At 37.2% G+C, this 14248-nt stretch overlaps 1 protein-coding gene across 1 annotated transcript; it reads right to left on the bottom strand.

Moving 5' to 3' along the window:
- LOC137944200 (ABC transporter F family member 1) lies at positions 1-4378 on the bottom strand. The gene is made up of 6 exons (XM_068789777.1): positions 4162-4378; positions 3787-4012; positions 2929-3002; positions 2621-2831; positions 2022-2256; positions 1-1349 (listed from the first exon to the last, which is right to left on the bottom strand). The coding sequence occupies exons 2-6, from the start codon at positions 4006-4008 to the stop codon at positions 292-294; spliced, it is 1800 nt and encodes a 599-aa protein (XP_068645878.1). The 5' UTR covers positions 4009-4012; positions 4162-4378; the 3' UTR covers positions 1-291.
- Between the last annotated feature and the right edge of the window lie 9870 nt (positions 4379-14248).

Raw genomic sequence — 14248 nt, 5'->3', positions numbered from 1 at the left:
GGAAGAAAAAATAAACATGTTCTATTGAATAAAAATAATGCATCACAGCAGTTAATATCTCAACAACTAGGATATCTCAACGAGTGGTGGCAGAACAATCTGGCCAGAAAAAAATTTTAAATAAGACTGGTCCTCTGGGCTAATTACTGATTTAACCTATGCCTCTATCATAAAAAAAAATAATAATAATAATAATAATAATACCAGCTATCGGCAGAATAACATTAGATAACGTAAACAAATCAAAATTAGAATGGCATCCAATATTACCGTAAATCCACCGTCCACACCTCAACCTGAGAGCCCAGCCTTGCTCCTCAAGTGCTCCTTGAAGTCCATGATATCTCCTTCCCACCGTGTCACAGCCTGGTTTTCACAGACCCATATCTCGTGGGCCACCTGATTAATCAGCCTGAAATCATGACTAACAAGAACCAAACCCCCGTCCCACTCATTCAGAGCCTCAGCCAACGAATCAATTGTTTCAATGTCTAGATGGTTAGTAGGTTCATCAAGCAATAACATTTGAGGCTGCCTCCACGCCAACCAAGCAAATACAACTCTGCTTCTCTGACCATCGGATAAGTTTTTCATTGGCATCACTTGAGCTTTACCTGTCAACCCAAACCTCCCTATTGCAGCTCTCATTTTCTCTTCGTCATTGCCAGGGTATTCTTTTATCATATACACCAGAGCTGACATATCCATCTCAAGCTTCTCGGCCAAGTGCTGGTGAAACTGAGCAATTCTCAAATGATTGTGCCTTCGAACCATACCGTCTAGTGGGCCCAGCTCCCCGGTCATCAACTTCAGCAGTGTGCTTTTCCCTGCCCCATTAGGCCCCACCAGTGCAATTCTTGAATCCAAATCCACCCCAAAATCAAGGTTCTTGTATATGAGATTATCAGGAGTATACCCAAAAGTTACTTCCACAAACTGGAGTACAGGTGGTGGGAGTTTGCCCACATCTGTGAAACGGAAAACCAACACCTTATCTTGAACAACCCTCTCCGTGAGTCCACCGCGCTCCATCTTTGCCAGGGTCTTCTCTTTGCTTTGAGCCTGGCGTGCAAGCTTTGCAGACCCATGACCAAACCTGGCAATATATTCCTTCATTGATGCAATTTGTTCCTGCTCCCATCTATATTGTTTCATTTGGTTTTCCTCAAGTTCAGATCGAGTTTGAACGTACTGGTCATAATTGCCAGTATAAAACTTGAGTTTCTTATTTTGCATGTGAATTATGTTAGTACATACACCATTCAGGAAATCTTGAGAGTGGGAGATCACAACCAGAATCCTATCAAACTTCTTCAGAGTTTCCTCCAACCACACACATGCCTCCAAGTCTGTTATCATAGAATATAGTGTAAGAAAGTAATCTGACAGAGGTTTTAGTGATAATAAACACAAATTAAAAGTAATATATGCACTTAGAATATACGGCAAGAATGTAATCTGACAAGAGTTTTTAGAGATAATAAACATAAGTTAAAAGTACAATATGAATTTAAGTAGGATATAATTATTTCAAAATAAAATTACAATATATAGAGCTAAATCATAATCTACAAGGAATATGCAATCTAAAACTAACTCAGCTAAATTGGAACCCAACCATCTTATTGAACAAGAACTATATAAAGAAGTACAATGATCTCTTCCACCTCATCCATGTAGGACTGCTGCATTACACCCTTAATATTATAGAATTAATTTAGTTAAAACTAGTTTAAGAACTGACTTGAAGTGCACAGCATGGTACTCTTGATAAGTTTGGAGAAATTGAGCTATACAATCTGTAGTTCCAAGTCAAATTTGGATTTCTTTTTCACTTTTGAGGAAAAGAAAAGGAAGAAGAAAAAGAAAAAGCAGACATATTGCAAGCCAATTAAGATGGAATAACTAATACCTCAGCATATATGCTCTCTACTTTTTTTTTAAAAACCATTCTTTCTGGAGAAGGAAAGAACCTAGAGACTAGAATTGGATTAAAATAAAAAAAATAACTTAGTGCTCACCCAGATGATTTGTGGGTTCATCAAGTAAAAGAATGGTTGGGATCATAAATAATGCACGAGCTAGTGCAACGCGCATCCGCCACCCTCCAGAGAAATCCCGGGTTTTCTTAGCTTGCATTTTCTTGTCAAAGCCAAGTCCATATAAAATTTCTGCAGCACGCTTCTCAGCAGTTGCTACATCCAAGGCTTCTAACCGCTCATAAACACGCTCTAGGGCTTCTCCACCACCATCATCCTAGTAAACAAGGGAAAAAGGAAGAGTATTTTCAGTCATGTAAACAATGTGATAAAAATCTAAACCAACTTTCACAAATTCTCTATAAGTATTGAAAAGGTTTTTTTTTTTGTCCTTTTGTAGTTTTGAGATGGAAGTTACACCAGGTATCAGCAAAGTGAAGGCAAATGATCTCTGCCATCACCTCAAGAAGCAGGGTTAGACAAGGCTTTGAGGTGATGATAATGGTAAGATGATACCAGAGTAGGTACCAATTGTTTACAATGAAGCATATTTTACAATTATGTCTTCTAAGAACTCAAAAGAACCTTTTGTTATAGCATCATCCATCAGACACTTGTATTTCCCTCTTCATAGGACATACCTGTGATGCCAGTGCTTCAGCTTCTTTCTCCAATTTCAGCCTCTCCTCATCACAACATATGACAGCCTCAAGTGCAGACATGTCAGAGGCTTCGATTTCACGGGAAAGATGGTATATGTCCATGTGCTCAGGGATGGGAAGCTCTTTGCATCCTATAGCAGTTAAGAGTGTGGACTTTCCACAGCCATTCAGTCCAAGCAAACCATATCGTCTAATAAGGCAAAGAAAGGATATAATAAGCACCTGAATCATATGAGAAATAAAGCAGGTATACAGAAAACCAGATGCACACTCTAGTTACAATATACCTTCCATAGTTGAGCTCTAATTCAGAATCAACTATCAAGTCATGACCATGAAAAGTTACTGATAAGGATTCAATCTGCAAAACACCTCACAGAATCAGTAACTATGTGACTCAGCTTGCTAAAAAAAAAAATGAATCTAACTCTGTGAGAAGATGAACTAAAATTAATTTTCATAGCCTCACCAAAGGTAAAGGCATTCAATAGGAGGGAAAATCAATAAAGAAAAAAAGACAAAGAAACCTTGGATGAATAAAAAATCCGTTCAACAAACTCAATCTGGAACTAAAGAGAAAAAAAACTAGAACCTCCGGAAACTACTCGCAAGATATTTCACCAGTGATAATGCCACCCCAGGAGGAGAAGATCAGTCTAAAAATGACAACAGAAGCCTAACAAGATGTTAGACAAAATCAAATAGATAATACTAGTTAACCATGCTCTGATACATAAGAAATCCAAAAAGAAACCAATAGGATGCACAAAAAACAGCGGTGAAAGATCTCAATGAACTTCTTATAATAATAATGCAATTCTCCACTTGACGAAAATAACAATGCAAACACCTTTTCCTGATCCAATTAGGACCCAATCCAAATCGCAACAAAAATAAATCCAGAGAAAAATGCTTCTCCGCCTTTTCAAAAAAGGAATATGAAGTTCAATCCTAATTAGAGCCAAAAAATCGTGCAGGAAACAAAAAGATTAAAAAAAAAAAACACTAAAAGTACACCTATTACAAGGTCATGATTCAAGCAGCGGAACGTCAACCATGGGACAAAAGACAAAAGAAATTCCCTAATTAAGAAATCAGCCCCGATGTCACAATTCCTATGAAAAAAGAACAAGCAGACAACTCACATGAATGTCTCTGGAGAGCGGATGGGAACAGAGGACTCCAGTACACGTCCGATCTGATATCTGCAGAGCTCCGACTCCATTCGACACCTTTTCAACTCCGTTATCAGACGTTGAAGCTGACGACGACTTGGACGAAGTTGCCGCTGCAGCTTTCCCTCCTCTCTTCGCGGCAGCTGCGGCCTTCTTCTGAGCAACCTTCTTCTTACTCGCGTCCGACACCATACCTCTGTATCAATCAAATCAGACTCTTAGAACCAAAAACCGATCTGCTAGACCTAGTTTATAACGATCCCAAAGTCAGAACCATTCGATCGAGGGGAGGAAGAGAACCAAGAGTCGAATCGGTGAAAAAAGAGGATATGAGAAGGTCCGCACCTAGAGTGGTAGCTCTCAAGATCAAGCTAGGGTTTCCAATGAGGATTGCGCTCGACGTATCGTTTCCCGGGAGAGCACCTAGCGAACAAAGAGGCAAGGTTAGAGGGTTTTCGCCGCCCGGGTAGGAGGGAGACTTTATAGGGTTGTGATTGCTCTCGGTGGAGAGTGAGCCCGAACGTCGTACACGCGTCGGAAGTTCGAGCGAGGCGGCCGGTGTTAGTGGGAAAAAATCCTGTCGGTTTGTAGTTTTAGTCGTAGACTCCTTTTTACAAATGTGCGGCCTGCGGAAGCGTCCGTATCTTCCACGCCTCAGAGATGCGATGACTCACGACGCTTTTTGTAATTTTTATTATTTAACTTTTAAATAAAAATGGGAAAATACAGTTGGGAAACCCTAAGATTGGCATTCAGAGCATAACCTAAATATGGTCATTTCGGGGACTTGATAGAAAATTTTGATTTGATACTATAATTAATAAATAATTAATATATATGTATACATGTAAAAATATATAATTTTTTAAATTATATATATTTAAAATAAATATTTAACGTAATTTACCTTTATTTTAAAATAATGTGGTCCTACCCTTTAACTAGTATAGTCTAATTAAATATATTATTATTAACTAAATTTGATACATCTTTCATCAATCTATATCAATGGTGGAATTATTCATCGAATTCGCCACGGGAGACAAGCAAAAATACTATTGCTGGTGGAAGAGGTATTACTGGCGAATTAATACAATACCCACATATTTTAAATTTGATGATATCGTCTTATATTATACCAGTGAATTTTTAATTTCGTTGTGCAATTATTTTTAGGGAATTTTTTTCGCTCCTAAGAAACAAGTTTTCCAACAAAATGACATTTTTTATTAGATAAAAAGTTTCACTAAAAAATCAAATATAACATATACTAGTTAATTTATATAATTTGCTAGTGGAAAATATTATTCTAGTGAAATTCGAAATTTGCTAGTGAAATTTTTAAAGGGGAAAATAAATTTCATAAACTCCACCAATGAATTTGGAAAACTGTTGGTGGAATTTGACATTTGATAATTATTTAGAGGAAATAATGTTCCACTAAATTCTTAAACTTGTTGGTGAATTTTTTTAAGGGGGAATAAATTTCATATACTCCAACAAATTTTGATTATTCGCTAATGGAAACCATTGTTCCAATGAATTCTACAATTCGTTGGTGATGCTTTGAAGGGCGAATACATGCTCATTAACATCTCAAAAAAACGTGTTGTGGCTCATTTATAACTTCCTCAAGCTAAACTAGTCTTTTTTTTGCCTTTTTTTTTCAAAAAGGTGTCTTTGCATTGATCTATCAGTGCAAAATATTTATCAATCAATAAAGTGTAACGACTATATTTTTGTTAGAAAATGACTTATCGATTGATCAATATCCTTTTCGTTGGGTTTGACAAGTTAAGTTGATTGATCAATTCAAAGGATTTATCGATCCATCAGAATTCTTACTAGTAGTGCATTGTAAGTATGATTGATTGATAGTGTTATTATGATCGATCATGTTTTATGTCCCTGGTTAGTAAAATTTGTTATGATTGATCAGTGTCAAGTGGTTGATCGATTATTCTTCGTAATTTTACATTGCCTAGACATCATTGATTGATCAATCCACATGGAATGATCGATCATGCTTTATAACTAAGTTTGGCCATGTTATGGTTGATTGATCGATCATGTTTTATATTTTTGGCATGTGCACATTGTGACTGATCTATTATTAGCAAATGTTGATCGATCAATCCAATGTTAAATCTCTAAGCGTGTTTTCAAACCAAGATTAAAATTGATCCTAAGTGTTCTAATATGTTTAAAACATATGTATGCTTCAACAAAATATGTAGACTATGTAATTTATCCTAAGGCTCCAAAAACTTCTATTGTACCTCAAGTTTGAAGGTTTGGGGTTGCTTTCTTACTTAGATCGAGTTTTTGTGATTTTCCAAGAGTTCCTTAACTCTAGTCTTTAATTCTTTGCTTCTTCTTTTCGAGGGTGCTTCTTCAAGATGACTTTGACACGGTTGTGTAGCTCGAGGTCTTTGAGAAGCATGTACCAGTTTTTTTGCATATACCTTAACTTTTGTGTCTCTTGAAGGAATCACATTTGAAATACTAAAATTGTCAATTTTAGTTTAAATAAGTTTTATTATCATCAAAATCAAGATAGGAATCAATGCTAGGTCAACAATCTCCTCCTTTTTATGATAACAAAACCTAGTTTAGAAAAAACTAAAAGATAAAACATCCTCATAAGTAGTAGCTTATAAAATTTGTCAATTTAGGGAATATCTCCCCCTTAATCTATACATGTCAAATTTTCAAATTTTAGTTCTAGTGCATGATCTCCCCCCCCCCCCCCCCCCCCCCCTTTCTTTTGTTATAATTTAAAAAGATATTACAAATAAAAACATAGACAAAAGATTGACTCAATGGCCTTTCATTCAATCATTCTATAAGGCTTTACAAAAAAAATGATTACAAAATTATCGAGCAACATATACAAAATATCTATGAGGGGTCTACTTGGTCAATAAGGTGGCTAGTGCTCATGCAGCGGCAGTGGAATGAAGTAACTGAGAAGAGTCTCAAGCATAGAGTGGACACTCAATTGTTCCTCTTGAAGCTCGTGTTGACCCATCTTTAACTCCTCTTGTGTGGCCACTATCATGGCATGAATCACTCTCAACTTGTCTATGGCTTCCTCCAGTTGCTAGAACCGGTCAGGTAATGAGGAGGCATCGTTGGTATGCTTCCTCATCAAGAACTCATACTGCTCAGGTTGTGATCATTCTGGACTCAACTCATCTTCGGATCCCACTTCTTGAGGAGCCACCTTGTTGATCATCTCCTTCTACACCCATTGGCCTCTCCACTTGGTGAATCCAAATTTACCAACCTTCAACTCAACAATTGACATTTTCTTCGTTGGTGAGATCGACTCTAGCGTGTCAAAGGATGGTAGTGATTTGTTGAGCAAATGGAAGTTTGTCTGCCCTTGTGCTTGACGTTATGTCCATCATTCGGTTGGCTCTGAAGTGGCCAAAGTTCAAATCAATCTTCTATGTGATTGTCCACATCCAAAAGATGTCGGTTGTGGTCAATCTATAGAATGTCCCTTTCCTCATATTGAGGATGTGGGTGGCGATGTCCATGAGAATTAGGTGCTTCATGCTCAATTCTTTGATCTTTATCTGATATGAGCTACTCCTATTTGGCCAAAGATGAGGTGGATGGCGTCTTGAATATTTTTGGGGCAGTGCCTATGGAGGTCCATTGGCCAATTCTCCTTCACATATTTTGTGATTCCCAAGGAGGTTGTGCCAAGAATTGCACTGTGGTCACAAAACTCGCGTGAAGTAGTGGTTTTCTTCACATATGAGGTGAGCCTCATGTTAAGTTGTGGAGTCTAATGAACGCCTTACGGTGAGTTGGTATGCAAATCGACCTTCGCGGTAAAGTCGTCGTGGGGGTTGGAAGGGGGGCAGGGAGCCCCCAAAAGGTCCACAATATATTGACTGTTGTTTCATCATCATCATGGAGAATCATCTGTTGCTGCCCGAGAGAGGTTAGAGAAAAACACTTGTAAGTGTGTGCAAATTCTCTTACAAACTAATTCATCTTCAGAGTGGATTATTGCAGTGGCAAAAGACAGGACAGTCTCACCCCTAGGCTTCTTCTAGGAATATTATTATTGCTCTCATTAGTTTGGAATTAGGGCATCTAATTCCTAATACCTCAAAGTGCATGGTGTTGCCTCCTCCACTTCAAGATTTGGGTAGAAGACCTTTACCAAAATAGGGTAAATGGCCTCTTCACTCATCAAAGGCCCCATGTAAGACCTAAAAATTCTCTCAAACCTATTTATTTCTCTCTTGCAGAAATCAAGGTCCGCTCGACTTGGCTCAACTATACTTTTTCCAATGAAATTCTTGAATACTTACTTCTTTGGACTCAAATCAAGGTCCACCTGGCTTGGCTCAACTATGGTTTTGCCAATGAAATTATTGAAATATTTTCTTCTTTGGACTCGGGTGTGGAAGTGCTCTCTCCAGTTGGGCATTTCCTTGCAAACGTCTGATTCCTCACCATTGTGAAAATTTTGATTTTGGTTCAAATGAGGTGTGGGAAAGTGTTTGAAGAATGAAAATCAAAGCTCTTTTGAGATTTTTTTAGGGCAAGGAAGTAAGAGAATCGGTGAAATTAGAGAGGGAAAAGAGGTTTGGGGATAGAGCCGACTAGGGGAAAGAGAATAGGAGAGTTTGGAATGAAAAAGTGAGGTGAACCATTGTTTAAAACTCTTCAACTTCTCATTTTACACCATGAATAATCGATCAATTTGCTTCTATTGATTGATCAATCCATATACATTGATCGATCAATGCCCTATACAGAGTGATTGAAAAGCGATATTTTGGCTTTCATATCACTCCAAGGGCACGATTTTTGTGGGATGCATCCTTTAAACTCAAATTTATCAGCCTACGTGGATGAAGGTGGATTGCTCAGGCCTAGTTCTCCTTGAAGCTTAGAGAACCGATCAAATTTTAATGGTTTTGTGGAAATCCGCTAGTTGATTTTCATTGGGAACTAATTCAATTTTAATCACTTTTGTTTTAACCGATTCTCAAATGAAGTGATGTCTAATTTCTCTATGTTTGGATTGAGAGTGGAGAACCATAAAAGTTGTGTACAACAACTTTCACAATCTATGTATTCAGTCTTGGCAGTAGATAGGGCAATTGAATGTTGTTTCTTGGAAAACCAAGAGACAAACATGTTTCCAGGTAATTGACAGCTACCACTCGTACTTTTTTTTTTTTCAATTTTGCATCCAAAAAAATAGGCATCAGAGTAATCTACTAGATCTTTGGTAGAGGAATTTGAGTATCAAAGTCCTAAGTTTGACATTCCAAGCAAATATCATAAAATTCTTTTCACAACTACTAAGTGATATTCTCTAGGGTTGGATTGAAATCTAGCACATAGGCATACCGAAAACATTATGTCTGATCTACTAGCTGATATGTAAAGTAGAGAGTCAAACATATTTCTATAGAGCTTTTGATCTATGGCCCACCTGAGTTGTCTGAGTCAAGTTTCAAGGACAAACTTGTGGAATTTAGGATTCCAGTGTGGAAAACTTCGATCAAGGTGGTAGAGAAAGAGAGGGAGAACTCTTGAGAAAAGAGAGAATAGGGTACAGAAAAATTATGAGAAGAGGAGAGGCTTGATGCTCTATCCCATGCTTTAGGGCTCTTATTTATAGTTGTGAAAGGAGGTTTAAAATGACTATTATGCCCTTAGGGCTACAAGCTTTATGAAAGAAAAGACATAAGTAGACATACATCATCTTACATAATTACACCCTTATGCAATTCTTATGAAGATCACTTTATTTACCCCCACCTCTAGACATGGGGGATGAGTTCTCTCTCTTTTCACCCTTTGTGCCACCCCTTCATGGGTGCCTTTTAACACTCCCCCTCAAGCTGGTGGTGAAAAAACATCATATAACCCTAGCTTAGTGCCCATAGTGGAGAGAACTTTCGAACTAACTGATTTTGTAAGTACAAGGGCAAGTTGGTTGTGAGATGAGACATTTTTTAGACTTATAATGCCTGCGTGCAGTTTCTCTCAACTTCGATATGCTTAATTCTTTCATAAAAGACTGGGTAGGAAGCAAGGTGAATTGCAAGTTGATTATCGAAGGGGAGTTCCATCATGCCATTTTTGTTAAATCTCATTTATGCTGGGAGGGATTTGATCCATTGAAGTTTGCTTACCGCATGTGCCATAGCTTGATATTCTGCCTTGGCACTAGATTTTGCCCCAATATTTCGTTTTTTACTTTTCCATGTCACAAGGTTGCCTCCAATTAGGGTACAATACTTGATGTAGATTTTCTGTCATTCAAAGATCCAGCCCAATCTGCATTAATAAAGATTTCAACGTTGAGATCACCATGGTACTTATATAAAAACCCTTGTCCTGGGGCTTTCTTCAAGTACCTGAGGATTTTTTCTAGTGTTTGCCAGTGAGAGACTTGAGGTTTGTGCACGTATTGGCTGACAACACTAATTACAAATGAGACATTTGGTCTAGTCACTATAAAATAAATTAGTTTTTCAACCAGCCTTTGCTATTTGTCCACATCAACATCTTCGCCAGAGTTTGCAAATAATTTTACATTTGTATCCATTGGAGTGTCAGTAGGGCGACATCCCATCATTCATATATCTTTGACTCTTTCGATATTTATATCTCCCTTTAGAAGACTCAGATTGAGAATTGGTTTGATAGGCTAGAAAATAGACTTATAGATATTTCTTTTAACATATAAATCTTCAATAAAGTCTCATTCTTGATGGCATAAAATGAGTAAAAATTAAAGTTTTTTGCTATTGCACGAACTCCTCTTCCTTTATGACCTTTGCTCCTTCAAGTATCGATTTCTCTTTATAGAGAGCTCCAATTTAGAAGATTCCTTTTGTATTAGAAATTAGACTCAAAGATATTTCCTTAAATATATAATTTAAAATATGGAAAACTCAGTAGGGAGGTACAAATGGCAAAGAAACGACATATACTAGGACAAGAACAGAAGAAAAAGGTAAAATACAAACCTAAATTACTGGAGATGATAAATAAAAAAATTATCGCATTGTCTTTATAGGTTGACTGATTCAACTCAAAGAACCTGTTTCGATACCATATTGAATTTCTTGAGTAGAAAAATACTTTACTGACTTGTTGTAATTTGAGTACAATGAACCTCTATTTATAATAGAGGAAAGAAGTAGAATTTGATTACTACTAAACTACGCTAGTCCCAATTGTACCCAAAGTCTAACACTTATAGATAAATCCTAGTATAATTAAATCATTGAATATAAATAGAAGACCAACATAACTAAAACACTTTTAACTGTGACTCTTCTGTAAGATCTCTTTTCACGAGACTCTTCTTATGCTCTATTTTATTAATTCAGGCTCTGTGAGACTTCTTGTTGCTAACTAGATTAATATAACTAATCATTTCAAGAGACTTCTTGTTATGAGAGTAATGTGAGATACTTCCATACTAGCTATTCAACAATACAATTAACTCACCTTTAGTTAAGCATCTGATGAAATTATCACCCACTCCATTTAAATTGAGAAACACATAATTAAACTATCTTAGATGGTATTAACTTGAGGTCTGCCCTCACTAATGAAGAAACCTCTAAAATTAGTTGTTCTTAGTTTTGTCGCACTGGGAAGGAGGAAATCTTTCGGATCTTGTAGTCCACAATTTGGAGTAGTAATTTTTTTGTCTTATTTTGTTGTTTTATTGTTTCTTTTCCTAATTGTCCCCTTCCCTACATCAAGATAGTCTTTGCATATTCCCCATCTCTCCTAATAAAATCTCCCTTTTTTTTAATAGAAAAAAATATACAGAGGGAGTGGGGGAGAACACCATGTTTTGGAGGAAAAACCATTATGGATCACACTTCAATACCTCACAATATTCTTATCTCAACAACTTTGACCTCTTAAGTCAACATCGACTTTCCACTAGATTATTACAACACCCTTCGAAGGTGACTCACTTCACCTCCACTGTAGTTTAAAGATCCACATTAAAGAACTGCTCCTTAACAAAGGAAACCAAGTTGAATACCAAAGTTGAAATTATGTAACAAACCCATTGAGATAATTGACTCTCTCCTCCTCCTCTACCCATTCACTTGGCAAATATTGGAAGTGAAGTTTGATCTTCAACTTTCCATGCCCTTGTTGAGTTTTCAACTTATCTCTCCAAATAAAACTTTGGCAAGAAGTTTTGTTCTTCGACTATTGCAACTTTAAGATGGAGCGATTGAAGAGAAAAAAATAAGAGGACCATTAACACTTCTAACTCCTTGGTAGGTTTGGGTTGCTAGATTACGCAATATACAACAATTTATCTTGGGAAAGCAAAATTTCTTGAACTTGCACAATTTCCTTGGACTATTATCAAAGAGAGCTAGAGGTATGACAAATAGGCTAGTAATTGTGTTGGATTGGTTTCCCCCTCTGCCCTTCAATGTGGATGTACAAAACTCTTCTTTGATGATAACTCCAAAGGTTCTTTAGCTTTATATCTGCATAAGAAAAAGTTTATGATACTGAGTTCATGGAGCACTGACTCTTTTACTATAGCATCACCTCTAGTCTTACATCTTCAACAATTGGATTGACCCGACAAAAATATAGGTGTCCTACATAAATTTCTGGTTCTAACAAAATGAGGCAATGTTCTTTTTCTTCCTAAACAAAAAAGGAATATAAGAAATAAATGAGCTCACAACACTAAAAATGGATGAGAAATCAATAGGAGGTGGAGCCTTGAGGCCATCAATCTCGACTAGTTTGACTTCTAAAATCCTATAGGATTTCACTGAACTTGTGATATGATTATCCTTCAAACCTGTGCAAAAATCAATAAAAAAAAGACACTTTACAAAACAACCACATGAAAAAGACCCAAAAAATACTTGGGACAATTTCCACTCACTACAACAAGTAACATTTCTTCAACAAATTGTCAAACTCTGGTTAGATGTCATGTCTCTCTCCTTGTGTTTTTACAAGTTTTTCAATGATGCTTCCTATTGCCATTGCTCTAAATGACATCCACCCAAATATCTTATGACTCTTTTGCACCTCGATAATAATATGAAATGCGAGTAAAGCATTTCATTTGAACTGGCAAATTATTGATACCAAAAGGGTCCATGTGAAGAATTTAATCTCCCATCGAATAAGTGGAGGATTGTTGAATGGAAACAAAGAGAGAGGTAACGACCTTCACTCCTTCCCTTTTGTACAAACATACTAAGGGAACGGGGGCTGTGAGGGATCTTTGACTTTAAAAACTTTGCTTCCACTATATAGTAAATGATATAGATATAGATATGTTACCCTAATAATACGTTCGTCGCTATATTTGTCGATTGTGGCAATCTACCTATGTGAAGAATGTGGGATTATAAAGTAGATACACTTATATCTTCTAACATTGATAGAACTTTCATTCCTAAGTTTTATTTTGCCTACACACTTTGACTATTGGTTCATTCGTTATTAATGTCTTTGGACGTTGATATCATTTTAGAGAGTGAAGGGGAGCTCCTCAAGGCCATGAAGCCCCTTTCAATTAGACTATTAGATGCTATTTAATCGGGACGGACCGCGTTGGGTCGGTTTGGACGGGCCCATGACTCGGAACGGTAAAAAACGAAAAAGGAAGTTTAAATCCTTCTTTTCCCTCCCAAACCTCATTATTCTCCGCTCATCACTATATATGACTCCTCCCAAACTTGTCTTCCAGTGCTCCAATGGGTCGACTCGTGCGCGCTTGGAAGAACTTCATTTCCTTCGATTATTTGATCCATTCAGGTATATACCTAATCGTTCTTTTTTCCTCTTTTGATGCTGGCTCATTCGTCTTTCGCTTGCATCTTTCACCCACGAGGGGTAATATCTCGAGGTGCACGATGAATCCTTCAAGAAATCAATTCAAACACCCTTTAAAGAATCGAAGCAAGGGAGGACAGTCTTTGCGTGAAAATGGATTCCAAGGGTTTTACAGCAATATACGACCAGTTTAACATGGAAGATCTTTGGTGTATCCGAGAGGAGATTGCAGGGTCCTTCGTCTCGTGGGAGACCCTCCAAGCCTGTCTTGTATGCCGTGGACGCCTTTTTCCGTCCTAACCGAAAAGGAGATAAGACGGTGATCTTGCTGCAATTAGAAGAGCGTTTGTTCTTGTATTTGATTGATATCAAATTTCTCGTGAAGGATTGGACAAAAAAATACAAGGTTCAGAGTGGAAGGGAAAGATCACGGCAAATAACCCTTAGGGGTCTTAGGATTTTCTTAGCTTCTTGCGGCATTTGGTTCTGCATTTGATATTGACTAGGTGGTGGTGTTGCTCGAAAGAAACAAAGCGTAGGACTCGTTTTCTTCTTTCTCGTGAGTATCTGGAGAATTCATTTTTTGTTGATATAATCT

The sequence above is a fragment of the Aristolochia californica genome, unplaced genomic scaffold, assembly GCF_029961685.1.
Source record: "Aristolochia californica isolate CCGP_79_NKW_82.1479 unplaced genomic scaffold, dmAriCali1.0.hap1 SCAF_11, whole genome shotgun sequence".
NCBI lineage: Eukaryota > Viridiplantae > Streptophyta > Magnoliopsida > Piperales > Aristolochiaceae > Aristolochia > Aristolochia californica.
The sequence above is the reverse complement of the archived record's forward strand: the minus strand, read 5'-3'. Positions and strand labels throughout refer to the sequence as shown.